Raw genomic sequence first — 18736 nt, 5'->3', positions numbered from 1 at the left:
AGGATATATAATACCTAAATGCCCTATATTCATAAAAGTAACGTGACACGAGGAAAAACAATGTAATCTACTAGAAACAAAAATGATCCAAGCACTGCCAAAATGAACGGGTAAGGTAAGTCGTACGAATGAATAGTAACTCTGAAAATTCTGAGTAACGGTACGTGATTACAAGTAATATAACATACATCAAAGTAACGTAACACACCAAAGACGTGAATGATATTGAAATTGCCAGTGAGAACCAGAGAGGTTTGCCATAATGTATAAAAGTGAACGGAAGATAGAGAAAGCAAAGACACATTCAGTTCAATATCAGAGTAGGTTAGCGCTCAAGGTACAGTGGTTAATGTCACACAGCATGATATTGATATGCTAATCTACTACAGATCTTTGTTGTTATAGGTCACTTCATGAAGTCTTACTTTGTTGCACGCCATCAGTTCATCAACAATCATGCCTGGACAATACACGCCAGTATCTGGTGGAGTCAGCATCCCCCTAAAACTACCAAGTCATGAAACCTGCTGACCCTTATATGTTGACCGCAGATATGCAGGAAGGGGCAAGTGCGTCTGTGTAACGTAGCGCGTGCCTTACCCCAGCAGCGGACCACCATTCTCCAGGTCACGCTGTTCCATGGGGCGTTCCGCGTCACCTCTACTCACAGCTGCGCACCTAGCACGCCAGGTCAAAACACGCCCTTGGTATGGCTCAAGTTCTCGCTGCGTCTTCACCTTGTGCTTTCCACCATAGCTAACACCCATTATAAGTACAGGTCTTCAGTATCCCTATTGGCACACTACCGACTCGTCACCCTACAGGGAACAAGTCTTTCTTCTTCAACTCCGTTCTCTCTCGACAAAACAGTGCAGGACTAGCCGGGATCATTACTGTTGTCTATGTACTGCTCCTCGGGCAAGGCGAAATTGCAGGACCTGCCGACTGGATCACTCTACTAACTCCCTCAAAGTCACTTTAGGACTGACCCATATAGTAGGGCACTCACATCTTTATCATGCCCAAGTCACATGAGAATTCCAGGGGCACTCAATTTCCTTGATCAATTAGATAATTCACGTCTTTAATTCTCCACCCTCTGTTCATTTTCTGTGTCACTAAATGTCACTCTCTCATTGCATTTTCTTGGATAGCTTCCCATAGTCTCAGATGTTATGTGGTGCATATCAGGCCACTTGATCTCCATACATTGATAACACTTCATTGTTTTAATGGGCAAAATAATATCAACACAAAAAGAAATAAATAAACTTAAAACATCAACATTTTCATCAACCTTAGCATAGAGGAGAAAGAATACTTCCCACGTATTCCCCGCATGTCGTAGAAGGCGACTAAAGGCGGCGGGAGCCGGGGGGGGGGGTAAAGGCGGCGGGAGCCGGGGGCTGAACCCCCCCCCCCCAACTTGTATTTAGATTTCTAAAAGGGGAAACAGGAAAAGGAGTCTTACGGGGAGTGCTCATTCTCCTCGAAGGCTCAGACTAGGGTGTCTTGTCTGAATGTGTGTGGATGTAACCAAGATGAGAAAAAAAGAGAGATAGGTAGCATGTTTGAGGAAAGGAACCTCGATGTTTTGGCTCTGGGTGAAACGAAGCTCAAGGGTAAAGGGGAAGACTGGTTTGGGAATGTCTTGGGAGTAAAGTCAGGGGTGTGGTGAGAGGACAAGAGCAAAGGAAGAAGTAGCACTACTCCTGAAGTAGGAGTTGTGGGAGTATGTGATAAAGTGTAAGAAAGTAAACCCTAGATTGATGTGGGTAAAACTGAAAGTGGATGGAGAGAGATGGGTGATTAGTGGTGCCTATGCACTTAATAAGAAGAAAGATCATGAGAGGCAAGTGTTTTGGGAGTAGCTGAGTGACTGTGTTAGCACCTTTGATGCACGAGACCGGGTTATAATGATGGGTGATTTGAATGCAAAGGTGAGTAATGTGGCAGTTGAGGGTATAATTGGTGTATATGGGTTGTTCAGTGTTGTAAATGGAAATTGTGAAGAGCTTGTGGATTTGTGTGCTAAAAAAGGACTGGTGATTGGGATTACCTGGTTTAAAAAGACAGATGTACATAAGTATACGTATATGAGTAGGAGAGATAGTCAGACTGCGTTACTGGAATACGTGTTAGATGATAAGTGTGTAAAAGAGAGACTTTTGGTTGTTAATGTGCTGAGAGGGGCAGCTGGAGGGATGTCTGAACACTATCCTGTGGAGGCGAAGGTGAAGATTTGTAGAGGTTTTCAGAAAAGAAGAGAGAATGCTGGGAGAAGAAAGTGGTGAGAGTAAGTGAACTTGGAAAGGAGACTTGTGTGAGGAAGTACTAGGACAGACTGAGTGTAGAATGACAAAAGGTAAGAGCAAATGACGTAAGGGGAGTGAGGAGGAATGTAATGTATTTAGGGAAGCAGTGATGGCTTGCGCAAAACATGCATGTGATATGAGAAAGGTGGGAGTTGGGCAGATTAGAAAGGGTAGTGAGTGGTGGAATGAAGAAGTAAGCTTGTTAGTGAAATAGAAAAGAGACGCATTTGGACGATTTTTGCAGGAGAATGGTGCAAAATGACTGGGAGATGTATAAATGAAAGAGGTAGGAGGTCAAGAGATGGGTGCAAGAGGCGAAAAAGAAAGGCAAATGAGAGTTGGGTTGATAGAATATCATTGAATTTTAGGGAGAATAAGATGTTTTGGAAGGGGGTAGATAATGTGCGTAAGACAATAGAACAAATAAGAACATCTGTGAAGGGGGCAAATGAGGAGGTAATAACAAGTAGTGATGAAATGAGAAGATGGAGTGAGTATTTTGAAGGTTTGTTGAATGTGTCTGATGATAGAGTGGCAGATATAGGGTGTTTTGGTCGGGGTGGTACCGTGCGAAGCGAGAGGGTTAGGGATAATGGTTTGATAAACAGAGAAGAGGTAGTGAAAGCCTTGCGGCGGTTTTGGATGATATTGCAGTGGAATTTATTAAGAAAGGGGGGTGACTGTGTTCTTAATTGGTTGGTAAGGATATTCAAAGTATGTATGGATTATGGTGAAGTGCCTGAGGATTGGTTGAATGCATGCATAATACCACTGTACATTGTTAAAGAGGATAAAGGTGAGTGTTCAAATTACAGAGTTATAAGTTTGTTGAGTATTCCTGGGAAATTATATGGGAGGGTATTGATTGAGAGGGTAAAAGCATGTATAGAGCATCGGATTGGGGAAGAGCAGTGTGGTTTCAGATGTGGTAGAGGAGGTTTGGATCATTTGTTTGCTTTGAAGAATGTATGTGAGAAATACTTAGAAAAACAGATGGATTTGTTTGTAGCATTTATGGATCTGGAGAAGGCATATGATAGGGTTGATAGAGATGCTTTGTGAAAGGTTTTAAAAGTATATGATGTGGCAGGTAAGTTGCAAGAAGCAGTGTAGGAAGAGAGGAATGTTATTGGTTACCAGTGAATGTCGGTTTCCGGCAGGGGTGCGTGATGTCTCCATGGTTGTTTAATTTGTTATGGATGGGGTGGTTAGGGAGGTGAATGCAAGAGTTTTTGAGAGAGGGGAAAGTATGCAGTCTGTTGTGGATGAGAGGGCTTGGGAAGTGAGTCAGTTGTTCGCTGATGATACAGCGCTGGTGGGTGATTCGGGCGAGAAACTGCTGAGGTTGGTGACTGAGTTTGTTAAAGTGTGTGAAAGAAGAAAGTTGAGCGTAAATGTTATTGGTTATTGGGTTCAGTAGGGCTGAGGGACAAGTGCATTGGAAAGTATGTTTAAATTGAGAAAAACTGGAGAAAGTGAAGTGTTTAAGATATCTGGGAGTGGACCTAGCAGCGGATGGAACCATGGAAGCGGAAGTGGGCCACGGGGTGAGGGAAGGGGTGAAGGTTCTGGGAGCGTTGAAGAATGTGTTGAAAGCGAGAACGTTATCTCGGAGAGCAAAAATGGGTTATGTTTGAAGGAATATTGGTTCCAACAATGTTATGTGGTTGCGAGGTATAGGCTACAGATAGGGTTGTGCGGAGGACGGTGGATGTGTTGGAAATGAAATGTCTGAGGACAATATGTGGTGTGATGTGGTTTGATCGAGTAAGTAATGAAAGGGTAAATGGGATGTGTGGCAATAAAAAAAAAGTGTTGTTGAGAGAGCAGAAGAGGGTGTGTTGAAATTGTTTGGACACATGGAGAGAATTATTGAAGAAAGATTGACAAAGAGGATGTATGTGTCAGAGGTGGAGGGAACAAGGAGAAGCAGGAGACCAAATTGGAGGTGGAAGGCTGGAGTGAAAAAGATTTTGAGCAATCGGGGCCTAAACATACAGGAGGCGTGCAAGGAATAGAGTGAATTGGAACGATGCAGTATACCGAGCTGGACGTGCTGTCAATGGATTGAACCAGGGCATGTGAAGCGTCTGGGGTAAACCATGGAAAGGTCTGTGGTGTCAGGATGTGGAAAGGGAGCTGTGGTTTCGGTGCATTACACATGACAGCTAGAGACTGAGTGTGAACGAATGGGGCCTTTGTTGTCTTTTACTGGCGCTACCTTGCTAGAGGGGGGGATGCTATTTCGTGTGGCCGGGTGGCGACGAAAATGGATGAAGGCAGCAAGTATGAATGTGTACATGTGCATATATGTCTATGTCTATGTATGTATATGTATGTATACATCGAAATGTATATGTATGTGTATGTGCTTGTATGGACGTTTAGGTATATATATGTGTATGTGGGCCATTCTTCATATATTTCCTTGCGCTACCTTGCTGACGCGGGAAACAGCGATTAAGTATACTAAATGAACACATAGTTCATTCCGATAAGTCATGCCCATATATCCCCTGAGAGTTTCAACATGTCATGAGCTGATATGCCAACTAACTGGCTTAAAGTTTTTAGACATAAACATGTTTGATGTAGTAAAAGTGATAATTTATCGCCTCTGTTAGCAAGATCTAGGTGCTGTCGGTAATAAAGGACACAATTTTTAAATATGAACTGTTATAATTTTCTGTTATGATTCTGACCGCATCAGGCGAGCCAAATTTCAACTTTGCACACAGCATCATACAAAAGACTAACAACATTATTACTCTCATCTTAGGGAGATTCGAATACATTAAGGTATGAAGATAGTTTTGTAATTCTCTTGAAAGATTGTTTGGACTTCAATGATGAAATACCGTATTCACTACAATCACTGAACAGCTTCTTAGCTACAGAGAGATCCTACACCATCTATTGATCTTACACCATCTGTTGTTGATATAAGCGCAGACACCATGTAGGCCCAATAATCTTTCCTGATTCTGGTGTCCATCAATCTGATATGCTGAGTTTGGATCGATGTTATTGTCAACCCAAGTCTCTGTTAGGCTTCTCAGTATGCGTACTTCCATTTACATAGGGCCTCAAGCTCAACTTTGTTCTTACTGAGCAAACATTACCTGTCACACACATCGGCAGTGGAAGCCTGGAACCCTGCATTTTGAGGCGCACACGTACGCCACCACGCTTCTGCCATATCTGGTGCGTCTCATCAAGAGCCACAGGAAAACTGGGACGGGCCCACGCCAGCAGGGTGTCACGTATATATACATATAAAGCGAGCCGCTCAAGTTTGTTGACATCCTGCCGCCAGCCCTCGCCCGATGTTGTGAGGAAAGCCACGCCAAAGATACTGCCACCCACCACCCACACGCACAGCACGGTGGCAAAAACACTATTCACCATGATGTTTAGACATTCACGTATCGTATGTCACCAAGAGAGGATCTCAAACAACCGTGAATGCCGCCAGTAACACCTATAAAAATCAGAGCTGAAGAAGCGAAGGTTACCCGCTGATTGACGCCCTGCCACGAGTTCTAAGTCCACAACCGCATATCTTGTCCTAGCGTCGCAAAGAAAACGAGAGGAACACTCCACTTGTCACTATGGCTCTCCAGAGGGGTATAACCCACACCGTTCAGACGCAAGGCGCCTGTCTGCAGAACTGTAGGAAGAGCAGGATAGAAGTGGGCGGGAACTGGAGTTGAGGTCAGGGCTTAAACCCAGCAAGAAATATCACAGCACCTTATTGTTGATAACATGATACCTGAAATCTTAGGTTTGCATCCACTTTTTACATCTAGTCGGGAAAACTTACCATATGAAACTATGTAATGTTTGTAATGAAATACCTACTATGAATTGTAACATCTTATGTAATATCAGCCCACCGGGGTCTGACTAAAATCCATCATGACCCCTTTAATCATTTTGCGCTACCGCTCACAGGATGAACATGGGGTGCACAATAATTTTGTCAGGTTTGCTGGCACAAATCAAATCAATCACCCTCTCGAATCATGCGTGGTAGTCGAGGGTCCACACACAATCATTCCTGGAGCTGGGAAGGGAACGGAGGGTGTCTGCCGCTGTTGCTATGCTCGGGGTGAAGTCTGCTTGTTGGTTCACGAGACCAATGAATGACCTGAGGTCCGTGATGGTGGTGGTGGTGGGGAAATCCGTGATGGCACTCACCATACCTGGGTCTGCAGTCACACCCTCGTCTGTGGTGCCATACCCACAGAACCCGGCAGACTGGCTGGCATACACAACCTTGCTGCGGTTCATGGTTATGCCTTACTTGCGGCATCGTTGACGGATCTCTCCGACACGTTAAAGGTGGACTGTGTAGGTCGCGTCCTAGACGAGCACGTCATCCACGACCCTGGCACAGTTGCTGACGCCTTCGAGCGCGATGTCGCCATATGTAAAATTCGTTACCTGTGGATACGAATCTCATGAGGCTACGTAGTATCTTGTAACGTCGCCAAGGAGTTATGATGGTGCGACCACCATGGGATGACAACACTCCGATACCTCGTCACCTGGTGGCTGGATGATCCCTTGCTGCACCACGATGCCCAGCATCTGCACGGTGTCTGCTCGCCAGGCCCGGAGAGTGTAGAGTGTAAGAGGCAGCACATTCTCCTGCGGCTGTGTTCCCCTATGGAAGAACTCCTCTGTGTCCATCAGGACGTCCTTGAAATCTTTCAGAAGCTTCTGGCGATGCTCTTTCAACTACTCGGCGCGGGGGTATCAGGGTTAACATCAACCAGTCATCTGTTGTGAAGTGACTATCTGCTTGGAGTAGTTAGCAGGGATGATACTGAGGGCTCTGGCGTCATACCAGGAGAGCAGGGCGTCGTCTCTGTCATTGAATACGTTGAAGTTGGTGTTGGTTGACACATTTCCTAGATTGAGTTGCCTTAAATCATCCCAGAGTTGACAGTTTATTGCTGTTTGCTCCGAAAACTTCCTCTTCCTGCGGAGGGGAGATATTCAACTCGAGAAACCAAGCTGTTGCAGCTGTCGTGGTGCGATGGCTGTCGTGTCTCCGCAGCTGTCGGGCGTGCAGAGCAGAGCCTCTCGACGTGTCCCGTCAGGTATAATACTCCGACGTTGAGTTCGAGCGCGCGGCGGTTGGCTGGTGACCTGTGGACATCACTCAGCTTTAGGCAACGCGCAGCTTTACCTGTCGCTTGTTGTTGTCGAGGAGTTACTGCGGATCCTGTAGTTTCTTGCGACACACTTTCCTGAAGCGTTCCGTGTGGCCTCAATGGGTGCACTTCTTTCCCCCGGCAGGACATTGCTTCTCTCCTCCTTTAGGATGTATCGCGGTACCACAGCCATCACACTACTGACGGAGCTCTGCTTGTTGTTTGGTGGCGCGAGTTGGCGAGCGCTGGCGACTTTTTGACATCTTTTGAACAGTCATTCACTTGCCCGCCAGGTCTGCATTGGTGTTGCAGGCCGACTCCTCGATGCTGCACAAAGCCTGGGTGTTGGACACTTCAGGTGGAGGGTCGATAACTTGGAGATATTCCGAGATTCCTGATACCTGATGCCTGACGTGGTGCGAGTCACTCGACGGGCGTTTATGCAGTGTTCACACGACTCTGCATCGTCAGCAAGCTCCCAGGGGGCAACGTAAAAGTCGTCGACTCGACCTAAGGCTACGTTGCATGAGGTGAGCCTTGATGAGCTGGAGAGTGTCTTCCACACCCAGGCCGGTGTCCTCGGTAACCCCGATGGAGTGGGCCAGGGTGCGCTCTTCTCAGGTGTGAGACAGGACCTGAGGTGTGCTAGTGGTGTGCGTTGTGGCTGACTTTTCAACTGTTTGCAGTTCTGCGTCGTCCGACCAAGCACGAATCCACAACTTAGATTCGCAGAGTGAAGCGTTGGACGTGAGCTTGTGAGGTGCGAGCGGTGGTGCCTGACGCGGCTGTTAGCGAGGCAAGCGTCAGTGGCGTCAGAACTCCTAGCTCCAGTGGTGTCCATACTCTGCTCAGTGACTGTGGGGCGGGCTGTTGGCGAGGCAAGCGTCAGTGGCGTCAGAACTCCTAGCTCCAGTGGTGTCCATACTCTGCTCAGTGACTGTGGGGCGGGCTGTTGGCGAGGCAAGCGTCAGTGGCGTCAGAACTCCTAGCTCCAGTGGTGTCCATACTCTGCTCAGTGACTGTGGGGCGGGCCAGCACCTGCTGCATCATGTCTTGAAAGGTTGCCTGCTTCTGCAGGAACTGTTCTTGCAACTCTCGGCGTTCGTCGGCTGCTTGCTGAGCGGCATGATGTTACTGCTGAAGGAGTTTCCTTGCAACTTTCGGAGCTCGTTGTCAATCCTGACATCCTGCTGAGTGTCGAGCTGTCGCTGGACTTCCGTCATAACTGCCAATCTCTCCAGCGATGACGTGCCGGCGGCTCTAGCCTCCCCGTCACCTCTGAACTCACCCGATGACCAGTTTCTCCTTGCTAGAGCGGATTGCCGGGCGTGGCAAGGGTGGTTGTGGGGACAATGATACACTGGCGTCGGGGAAACACGTCAACAACACGGGTTCCTGAGGTGGGCAGGGACAAAGTGCCACCCTGGAAACTGTACAATTACGAGAGACACTTGAATAGGTCAGGATAGACCACAGACAGTCGCTGACGCTCAGGGCATGCGGATGACACAGGCAATGTAGGTCGGCAAGGTGTGGCGATGGGTACCACGGGCAGGGTATGGCGTCCTATGGTGGCAAGCAATATCTTGTGTCTGTGTCAGTCTTTTTGCACCACTCCTTGATCCTACTCACTGCGCCATGTAGGAATGGTGAAATAAAGACGCTGGTGAAGACGTAACACTAAGTTTACTTATAAACAAACAAGATACACAAGTGAGACGTGAGGAACAGTGTTGACTGACCAAGAACTTATCGCTTCTGCCAACAGAGCGCGTGATGCTCGTTCATAACAAGAGGAAGACAGTGTAATCCATTTCTTATTAACATTACATGTTGACTGGTTGGTAAGGTTATTTAATGTATGTATGACTCATGGTGAGGTGCCTGAGGATTGGCGGAATGCGTGCATAGTGCCATTGTACAAAGGCAAAGGGGATAAGAGTGAGTGCTCAAATTACAGAGGTACAAGTTTGTTGAGTATTCCTGGTAAATCATATGGGAGGGTATTGATTGAGAGGGTGAAGGCATGTACAGAGCATCAGATTGGGGAAGAGCAGTGTGGTTTCAGAAGTGGTAGAGGATGTGTGGATCAGGTGTTTGCTTTGAAGAATGTATGTGAGAAATACTTAGAAAAGCAAATGGATTTGTATGTAGCATTTATGGATCTGGAGAAGGCATATGATAGAGTTGATAGAGATGCTCTGTGGAAGGTATTAAGAATATATGGTGTGGGAGGAAAGTTGTTAGAAGCAGTGAAAAGTTTTTATCGAGGATGTAAGGCATGTGTACGTGTAGGAAGAGAGGAAAGTGATTGGTTCTCAGTGAATGTAGGTTTGCGGCAGGGGTGTGTGATGTCTCCATGGTTGTTTAATTTGTTTATGGATGGGGTTGTTAGGGAGGTAAATGCAAGAGTTTTGGAAAGAGGGGCAAGTATGAAGTCTGTTGGGGATGAGAGAGCTTGGGAAGTGAGTCAGTTGTTGTTCGCTGATGACACAGCGCTGGTGGCTGATTCATGTGTGAAACTGCAGAAGCTGGTGACTGAGTTTGGTAAAGTGTGTGGAAGAAGAAAGTTAAGAGTAAATGTGAATAAGAGCAAGGTTATTAGGTACAGTAGGGTTGAGGGTCAAGTCAATTGGGAGGTGAGTTTGAATGGAGAAAAACTGGAGGAAGTGAAGTGTTTTAGATATCTGGGAGTGGATCTGTCAGCGGATGGAACCATAGAAGCGGAAGTGGATCATAGGGTGGGGGAGGGGGCGAAAATTCTGGGGGCCTTGAAGAATGTGTGGAAGTCGAGAACATTATCTCGGAAAGCAAAAATGGGTATGTTTGAAGGAATAGTGGTTCCAACAATGTTGTATGGTTGCGAGGCGTGGGCTATGGATAGAGTTGTGCGCAGGAGGATGGATGTGCTGGAAATGAGATGTTTGAGGACAATGTGTGGTGTGAGGTGGTTTGATCGAGTGAGTAACATAAGGGTAAGAGAGATGTGTGGAAATAAAAAGAGCGTGGTTGAGAGAGCAGAAGAGGGTGTTTTGAAGTGGTTTGGGCACATGGAGAGGATGAGTGAGGAAAGATTGACCAAGAGGATATATGTGTCGGAGGTGGAGGGAACAAGGAGAAGAGGGAGACCAAATTGGAGGTGGAAAGATGGAGTGAAAAAGATTTTGTGTGATCGGGGCCTGAACATCCAGGAGGGTGAAAGGAGGGCAAGGAACAGAGTGAATTGGAGCGATGTGGTATACCGGGGCTGACGTGCTGTCAGTGGATTGAATCAAGGCATGTGAAGCGTCTGGGGTAAACCATGGAAAGCTGTGTAGGTATGTATATTTGCGTGTGTGGACGTATGTATATACATGTGTATGGGGGGGGTTGGGCCATTTCTTTCGTCTGTTTCCTTGCGCTACCTCGCAAACGCGGGAGACAGCGACAAAGTATAAAAAAAAAAAAAAAAAATTACATATAGCGATACATGAGACATACGGTCATTCATATACATACAATAGAAACTTCCTTCATTTACTAGATCCATCGACCAGCCATCCAATGGTTCATTCTTCTCGCGAACTCTCGCCTCGTCCCCCACCCACTCTCCTTTTCTCTCCCACTCTCACTCTCTCTCTCTCTCTCTCTCTCTCTCTCTCTCTCTCTCTCTCTCTCTCTCTCTCTCTCTCTCTCTCTCTCTCTCTCTCTCTCTCTCAGGTAGTATTCTTCACAGCGAATGTAAAATATTCTCCCTTACTGCCCAACACCATATATAAACTCGAGCTGTGGTTTCCAGGTGTCAAATGCTACAGTAAACGAATCCATGTTTTCCCAGCCGCTGCAAGTGGCACGGATCATAGCGTAGCCTCTCCTAGATGCTACTCCTATACTTGCTTCCACCACAGCTGGGGACATGGCTCACGTTTCTTTATCATTGAAAAGAAATCGTACAACCTGACAAGGACACCATTTACTCAATATATAGGCCTACACTAAGACCATATCTCAGATGCAAGTCAATCTTCAAGTGAAGCGAACGTGATGTGCCCGGGCGATCGTGCTACACACAGAGGAAGCCTAGCTTGCACGTCACTCTTACCTTGTGTAATATTGCTGGCGGTGAAGTTGGTCCCGTCCACGTCACCCGACGCCATCTCATACATCAGGCAGCTCTCGTACTTGTCGGAATCTTTGGATCTTTGGGAGAAACAACCACTGTAGACCAAAGTGAAATTTCCTTCATACACGATATAGGCAATTACATACTGATGAAAGTTCCTACTAACATCACTAGGGTAAATCTCAATGAGGCAATTAGATATTGTAGAGAATTAGAGAATTCTTGTAATAAAAGAAAACATTTGCGTTTAAAGAAAGAAGGCTATCGAGGTCAGGTTGAATACCACTCTTTGTTCGTTTTATATTCTTTTTTATGTCATCTGAGACGGCACATGCAACTGAGGCCCTAACCAAGGCCATCCCATTTACTTTATCATTGGTTAGACTGACGTTTTAGTGAAGGATCGCTGAGGTTTTAAGGGGAAACACATCAGAAACCTGAGGTAAATTTCCATGAAATTACGTAAATCATGGAAGTCAATAATAGCAATAAGTTATTACCCAGTGATTGATATTAAGTAAGATTCAAGATAAACTAAGGCGTAGATAACCTTAAGACAAGACGGTTCTCTGTAGAAATTTATTGAGGGTAAAGTTGTAAATTAATAATCTCATCACCAACTAGATGAATGATTTGATAATCACATAACCAACTAAACAAATGACTCGTTGATATGCCAGCCTAGGAGCGCTGAGAATTCAAGATGAAGTTATTCATTCTTCTCGTAGACAAGACTTTGATTCAGAACGTACATTGGCTTCAGATCTCAATACCTCTCGGTATCAACCTAACTCGAGCTAATTCTCCCATGAAACAATATGGCCAGAAAGTTCAGAGAATCTTATGAGAAACTGTGTCTATATAACAAACAGATCTCGCAACCATCTGAAAGTTAATTAGGACAATATATGATCGAACGTGTTGTTAACCACTTTCCAGAGACTTCTGTAGACGACCCAGAATCGCATATCAGGCACTAAGTTTTGAGAATGTAGGCAAGTGCCTAGTGCTCAAGGCTCTTTCTATCGCTGTTGTCGCGGGGGGGTACCGAAGCTACCATAACACAAATGAGAACCAAATAATAAAGTTAATAATCTGACAGTGTTTACAATATCAAATTTTGTAATCTGTTTTTGAAGGTAAATCTATTTACACAAAAATTTACAAACAGATCATGTAACTTTAAACAAACCAGTTCAGTGAAGCGAGTGTGCAGAATAAAAAAATCATGTGAAAGCAACGCATTTTCATATCTTTTAACTCATAACTCTTATTTCATGGTTATTTTTTATTAGATGTATCGCTACAGCTTGGATACTTAAGTACAATAAAATAATCTAATAGATCAGTTTACATGATGTACACTTATAATCTCTTCCCAGTAATTCAGGTGCAACTCAACTCATTGTTATCGACCTTGGGCGAGATGGAACAACAGGATGTTCATTTGTTTCTTCCTTCATGGCTAGGATACAACTTACCATATAAACCTCTATCTTGCCTTTTCTTTACTTAAGTTTTCCTACCGGATTAAACTAACTCCTTCCCTTTTGCTTATTTTCCTTATATAAACCTTTTCCTGCTCGTCTCATTCTCTTACTTTACTTGGCAGTGAATCATGCTTTAGTTATTCACTGGCATCTTTGGTGTCCTAACTCAGCGAGAGCCGCAGGCAAATACCTCCCTTCCTGCCCTGTACCAGGTGGCAGGTTCTACTGGCGGAGCATCAGTGTGTGGCAGGGGATGCCTTACCTGGGCACGGTAAGTGCCTTCCACTCCTCCAAGGAGAGCGTCGTGTTCTGGCGGCCGGGGACGTGACACCAGTGCTCTGGAACCACCGTTTGGAACAACAACACATTCATCTGTGTTCGAGAAAGTAATATGAATACAGTCAGATGTTGCTTAAAAATTACTCTTCTTTTTAGTTTATAGAATCAAAATCTTTTTACACCAATGAACGGCACTGAATGTATTGTTTTTTTAATGTTTTTCTCCTTATATATCTAATAATCTAATTAAGTTAAAAAGTCTTACCGTGAGTTAATCCACCAAGGATGGTTAGGTTCCTCAGTACACAACATTCCCACGGTACACAGACAGGCTATAACCTCAGCTATACAGGATATACACGCAGCTATACAAGCTATAACCTCAGCTATACAGGATATACACAGCTATACGGGCTATAATCATCTACACAGACCATACACTCAGCTATATGTGAATCGTCTCTCCCATAAGAGAAGATTATCTACGTAGGGGATGTCAACGTTCATAATGGGGAATGGTTGTGTTCCTCCCATACTGATGGTGGAGGGATTGAGGCCCTCACGTTCTCCATCCTCAATGATCTAGAGCAAATGATCTCCCACCCTACACATATTCCTGACAGCTGTGACCACTCTCCTAACATTTTGCATATATCTTTCACTTCTAATCCACCCCGCTGTATCATTCTGATCACCTTCTCATATATGTGTCTATCATAATGGCCCCCTCTAGCATCTCCTTCTGAGCGTAAATATTGCCACCTCAATAATGCTGACCGGAATTACTTACGAAGATTCTCTACAGACTTTCCTTGAGTTAATTACTATTTCTGTCAAACGCATAGCAGAAGTTACTGTTGCGGGAATGGAAGCATTTATCCTCTCTTCCTCCAAGATGACCTCTTCATCCAATCCATGGTTCAACTGTTCTTGTTTTGAGACCATTCAGGCAAGGGATCAGGCATATCGGGCTTGGGAAAACTCTCCTTCCTCTGATTCCCATTCAGTCTTTATTAATGCTCGTAATCGCTGCAAGCACATTATCTGTTAGGTGAAGCGTTCCTTTATGCAAAGTAAGTACGATAACCTCTCCTCGTCATCCACTGATAGGTCTCTCTGGTATTTAGCTAAGGGCAACTCTAACAACTTCTGTCGCTCTACCTTTCCTTCACTTTTCCGTTCTGACGGTATTATAGCTGTCTCTCTCGTAGACAAAGCAACTCTTTGGTTCCCGTTTCTCTTCTAACTCCACCTTGGATAACCCTGATGATAACCTTCCCCCTGATGCTTCTCTTACTAATCCAATGCCTCTTCCCGTAATCTTTTGTAGGACTGCATGAAAAGCGTTTCTCTCCCTGCACACAAGCAAGGTCCTGATGGCACCCAGCCTCATGTACTAAAAGAGTGTACCTCTAAACTTGCACCTGTGCTAGCTCGTCTGTTCGGCTTCTGCTTAAAAGCAGAACTTTTTCCTCTGTTTGGAAGCACACGTCGTAAAAATCCCATCTCTAAGAAGGTTGACCGCTCCAACCCTCAAACTATAGTCCTTTTGCTTTGACATCTACCATTCCAAAAGTCTTTGAATCGCTCTTCAAACTTCCATATCCTCAGACATTTTGAATTTCACAGTCTTCTCTCTGATCACCTGTATGGCTTTCTTTAGAAAAGATTCACTGGTGATAATCCCTCCTATCTTACTAATGTCCGGTCATCATCCCTGAGATAATTTGAGAAATCCTATATAGTTTTCCTTGGCATATCCAAAGCTTTAGACAGGATGTGGTATCTGGGTCTCGTCTCTGAGCTACTCTCTTTTGGCTTCCCTATATCACTTTGCTCCTTCATATCTAGCTTCCTCTCCGGCCGATCTATCTCTGTGGTTGTTGATGGATCAGGTATCCCCCATCCCAGGACTCCAACAACAGCAGTATTCCTCAAGATTCGGTCTTGTCCTCTACACTTTTTTCTTTTTTATCAACGATTTCCTTTCTTCCACAAGTAACTAAATGCACTCATACGCTGACGTCTTAACATTGCATTCCTATGTATCTTTCAAAAGTCTAGCTACTTCTTCTCTCACTCAATTTGCATCTCGTCTCGACACAATATCACAATGGGAAAGACGAAATCTAGTTATGTTTAATGGAGTACTGCTCTCACATATGGAGTGGTTCTATCTCTGCATCTTTACTTGAGAGAGTTGAGTCGAAAGCGGTCCGACTTATAAACTGTCCCAGGTTAACCTCAAGAATTCACCAGCTTGCCCTACGCTGCGATCTTGGTTCACTTTTTCCTCTTCTATATGTATTTCTTTGGTTTCTGCTCCCAAGAACTGGCTGCTTGTGTTCCCCCACCACTATTTACACCACACTATACTAGGTAACCTGTAACATCACATAATTAGTGTGTGGCTGTTAGCAACTCAAGGTTGGGCCTTGAAGCTTTGGAGCTCTCTACCCTCTCATGAATTTACCAGTAACTATGACCTGACACGTTTAAAAGTCGCGTTTTTTGCCTTCTCCAAAATTAGTAAATATTTTTCCTAATCTCCTCTTTTTTCCTTTCATAGTTCTCTCTGCATTTCAATATAGGGTCGGTCTTGATGTGGAATTCTTTTTTTCTCTTTGACTGGAACCTCCAAAGTAAAAACAGAAAAAGTTCTACATTCGGCTAAGCAAGGTATACAGTCGGATATACTATACTAGCTACATACTCGGCTACAGAGACTATACACTAAGATATAAAGGCTACATGTATAGCTATACAACCTACATAAAAAGAGACGACCAAAAATAGAATATCCTGCAGCTCTAGACGCAATGGATCAGGTGAAAGTGACTTGGTTCATCAAACACACCTGACGTTAATATAAACACTTTACATTGATTTGCAAAATGAGATCACAGTACAATTACTGGCCACACACACACACACACATACACACACACACACACACACACACACACACACACACACACACACACCACACACACACACACCACACACACACACACACACACACACACACACACACACACACACACACACACACACACACACACATACGCAAACACACACACACACACACACACACACACACACACACACAAACAATCAAACAAACACAAACGCAGACACACACACACCTACAAACAAACAGGACAATTCCTTAATCCAATCAGCAACAACAGTCACACATGATAATTACATAGCAGGACGAGGTACACAAAGGGACACACATAACACTTACTAATTTCAGAAAATAAACAACTGACGAAACTGTCTATATACCAGACACAGCTGTGTCCCCTCCGTTACACCACAGGACACAGCTGTGTCCCCTCTGTTACACCAAAGGACACAGCTGTGTCCCCTCTGTTACACCACAGGACACAACTGTGTTCCCTCCGTTACACCACAGGACACAGCTGTGTCCCCTCCGTTACACCACAGGACACAGCTGTGTCCCCTCAGTTACACCACAGGACACAGCTGTATCCCCTCCGTTAGACCACAAGACACAGCTGTAATCCCCTCCGTTACACCACAGGACACACCTATGTCTCCTCAGCTAGACCACTGGACACAGCTGTATTCCCCTCCGTCAGACCACAGGACACATCTGTGTCCCCTCCGTTACACCACAGGACACAGCTGTCTCTCCTCCGTCACACCACTGGACACAGCTGTATCCCCCCCGTTAGACCACACGACACCACTGTATCCCCTTCGTTACACCACAGGACACATCTGTATCACATCCGTCAGGCAAGATACAGCTGTATCCCCTCAGTCAGGCAAGATAAAGCTGTATCCCCTTCGTCTGGCAAGATGCAGCTGTATTCCCTCCGTCAGGCAAGATAAAGCTGTATCCCCTCCGCCAGGCAAGATAAAGCTATATCCCCTCTGTCAGGCAAGATACAGCTGTATCCCATCCGTCAGGCAAGATACGGCTATATCCCCTCTGTCAGGCAAGATACAGCTGTATCCCATCCGCCAGGCAAGATAAGCTATATCCCCTCTGTCAGGCAAGATACAGCTGTATCCCATCCGTCAGGCAAGATACGGCTATATCCCCTCTGTCAGGCAAGATACAGCTGTATCCAATCCGTCAGGCAAGATACAGATGTATCCCCTCCGTCAGGCAAGATAAAGCTATATCCCCTTCGTCTGGCAAGATACAGCTGTATCCCCTCCGTCAGGCAAGATACAGCTGTATCCCCTCCGTCAGGTAAGGACTCTGCTTCTGTTATCATGACAATATCAGCAGAACATCCACAGGTTGGGCTGCTAACAATGACAACTTAAACCATCGCTAATTGTATGCTAAACAAGTTAATGAGAAATGCATATTAACTGAATTAGATCCCCAAGATACGGATTTGTGTGCTGAAAAAAAGACTGGCGATTGGGAATACCTGGTTTAAAAAGAGATATACGGAAGAATACGTAAGTGAGTTAGAGATGGTCAAAGGGCATTATTGGAATACATGTTGATTGATAGGCGTGTTAAAAAGAGACTTTTGGATGCTAATGTGCTGAGAGGGGCAGCTGGAGGGATGTTAGACCATTATCTTGTGGAGGCGAAGGTGAAGATTTGTATAGGTTTTCAAAAACGAAGGAAGAATGTTGGGGAGAAGAGAATGGTGAGAGTAAGTGAGCTTGGAAAGGACACTTGTGCGAGGAAGTACCAAGAGAGATTGAGTGTAGAATGGTAAAAGGTGAGAGCAAATGACGTGAGGGGAGTGGATGAGGAATGGATGACTTTAGAGAAGCAGTGATGGCATGTGCAAAAGATGAATGCGGCATGAGAAAAGTGGGAGGTGGGCAGATTAGAAAGGGTAGTGAGAGGTGGGATGAAGTAAAGCTCTTAGTGAAAGAGAAAAGAGATGTGTTTGGACGACACTTACGAGAAAAGGAGTGCAAATGATTGTGAGATGCACAAAAGAAAGCGGCAAGGGGTCAAGAGGAATGTGCTAGGGTTGAAAAAGAGGGCAAATGAGAGTTGGGGTGAGAGAGTATCATTAAATTTTAGGGAAAATAAAAAAGATTTTTAGAAGGATGGAAATAACGTGCGTAAGACGAGAGAATGAATGGAAACATCGGTGAAGGGGGCAAGGGGAGAAGTGATAACAGGAAGTGATGAAGTGAGAAGGGAATGGAGTGAGTATTTTGAAGGTTTGTTAAATGTGTTTGATGGTAGAATGGCAGATGTAGGGTGTTTTGGTCGGGGTAGTGTGTGAAGTGTATTTTGAAGGTTTGTTAAATGTATTTGATGATAGAGTGGCTGATGTAGGGTGTTTTGGTCGGGGAGAATGGTTTGGTTAAGAGAGAAGAGGTAGTGAAAGCTTTCCGGAAGATGAAATCCTGCAAGGACGCGGGTTTGTA

General features: G+C 45.0%; 1 protein-coding gene across 1 annotated transcript in view; it reads right to left on the bottom strand.

Moving 5' to 3' along the window:
• LOC139754937 (carcinine transporter-like) overlaps positions 1–18736 on the bottom strand; it is a 166883-nt gene that overhangs the window by 145945 nt on the left and 2202 nt on the right. The window contains exons 3-4 of the mRNA XM_071672757.1: positions 13332–13441; positions 11559–11656 (exon numbers count right to left, since the gene is read on the bottom strand). Coding sequence (XP_071528858.1) covers positions 11559–11656; positions 13332–13441 — 208 coding nt within the window. The remainder of the gene's footprint in view (positions 1–11558; positions 11657–13331; positions 13442–18736) is intronic.

The sequence above is a fragment of the Panulirus ornatus genome, chromosome 18 (assembly GCF_036320965.1).
Source record: "Panulirus ornatus isolate Po-2019 chromosome 18, ASM3632096v1, whole genome shotgun sequence".
In the NCBI taxonomy this organism is placed as follows: domain Eukaryota; kingdom Metazoa; phylum Arthropoda; class Malacostraca; order Decapoda; family Palinuridae; genus Panulirus; species Panulirus ornatus.
Note: the sequence above shows the minus strand (reverse complement) of the source record. Positions and strands in the feature narration are given on the sequence as shown.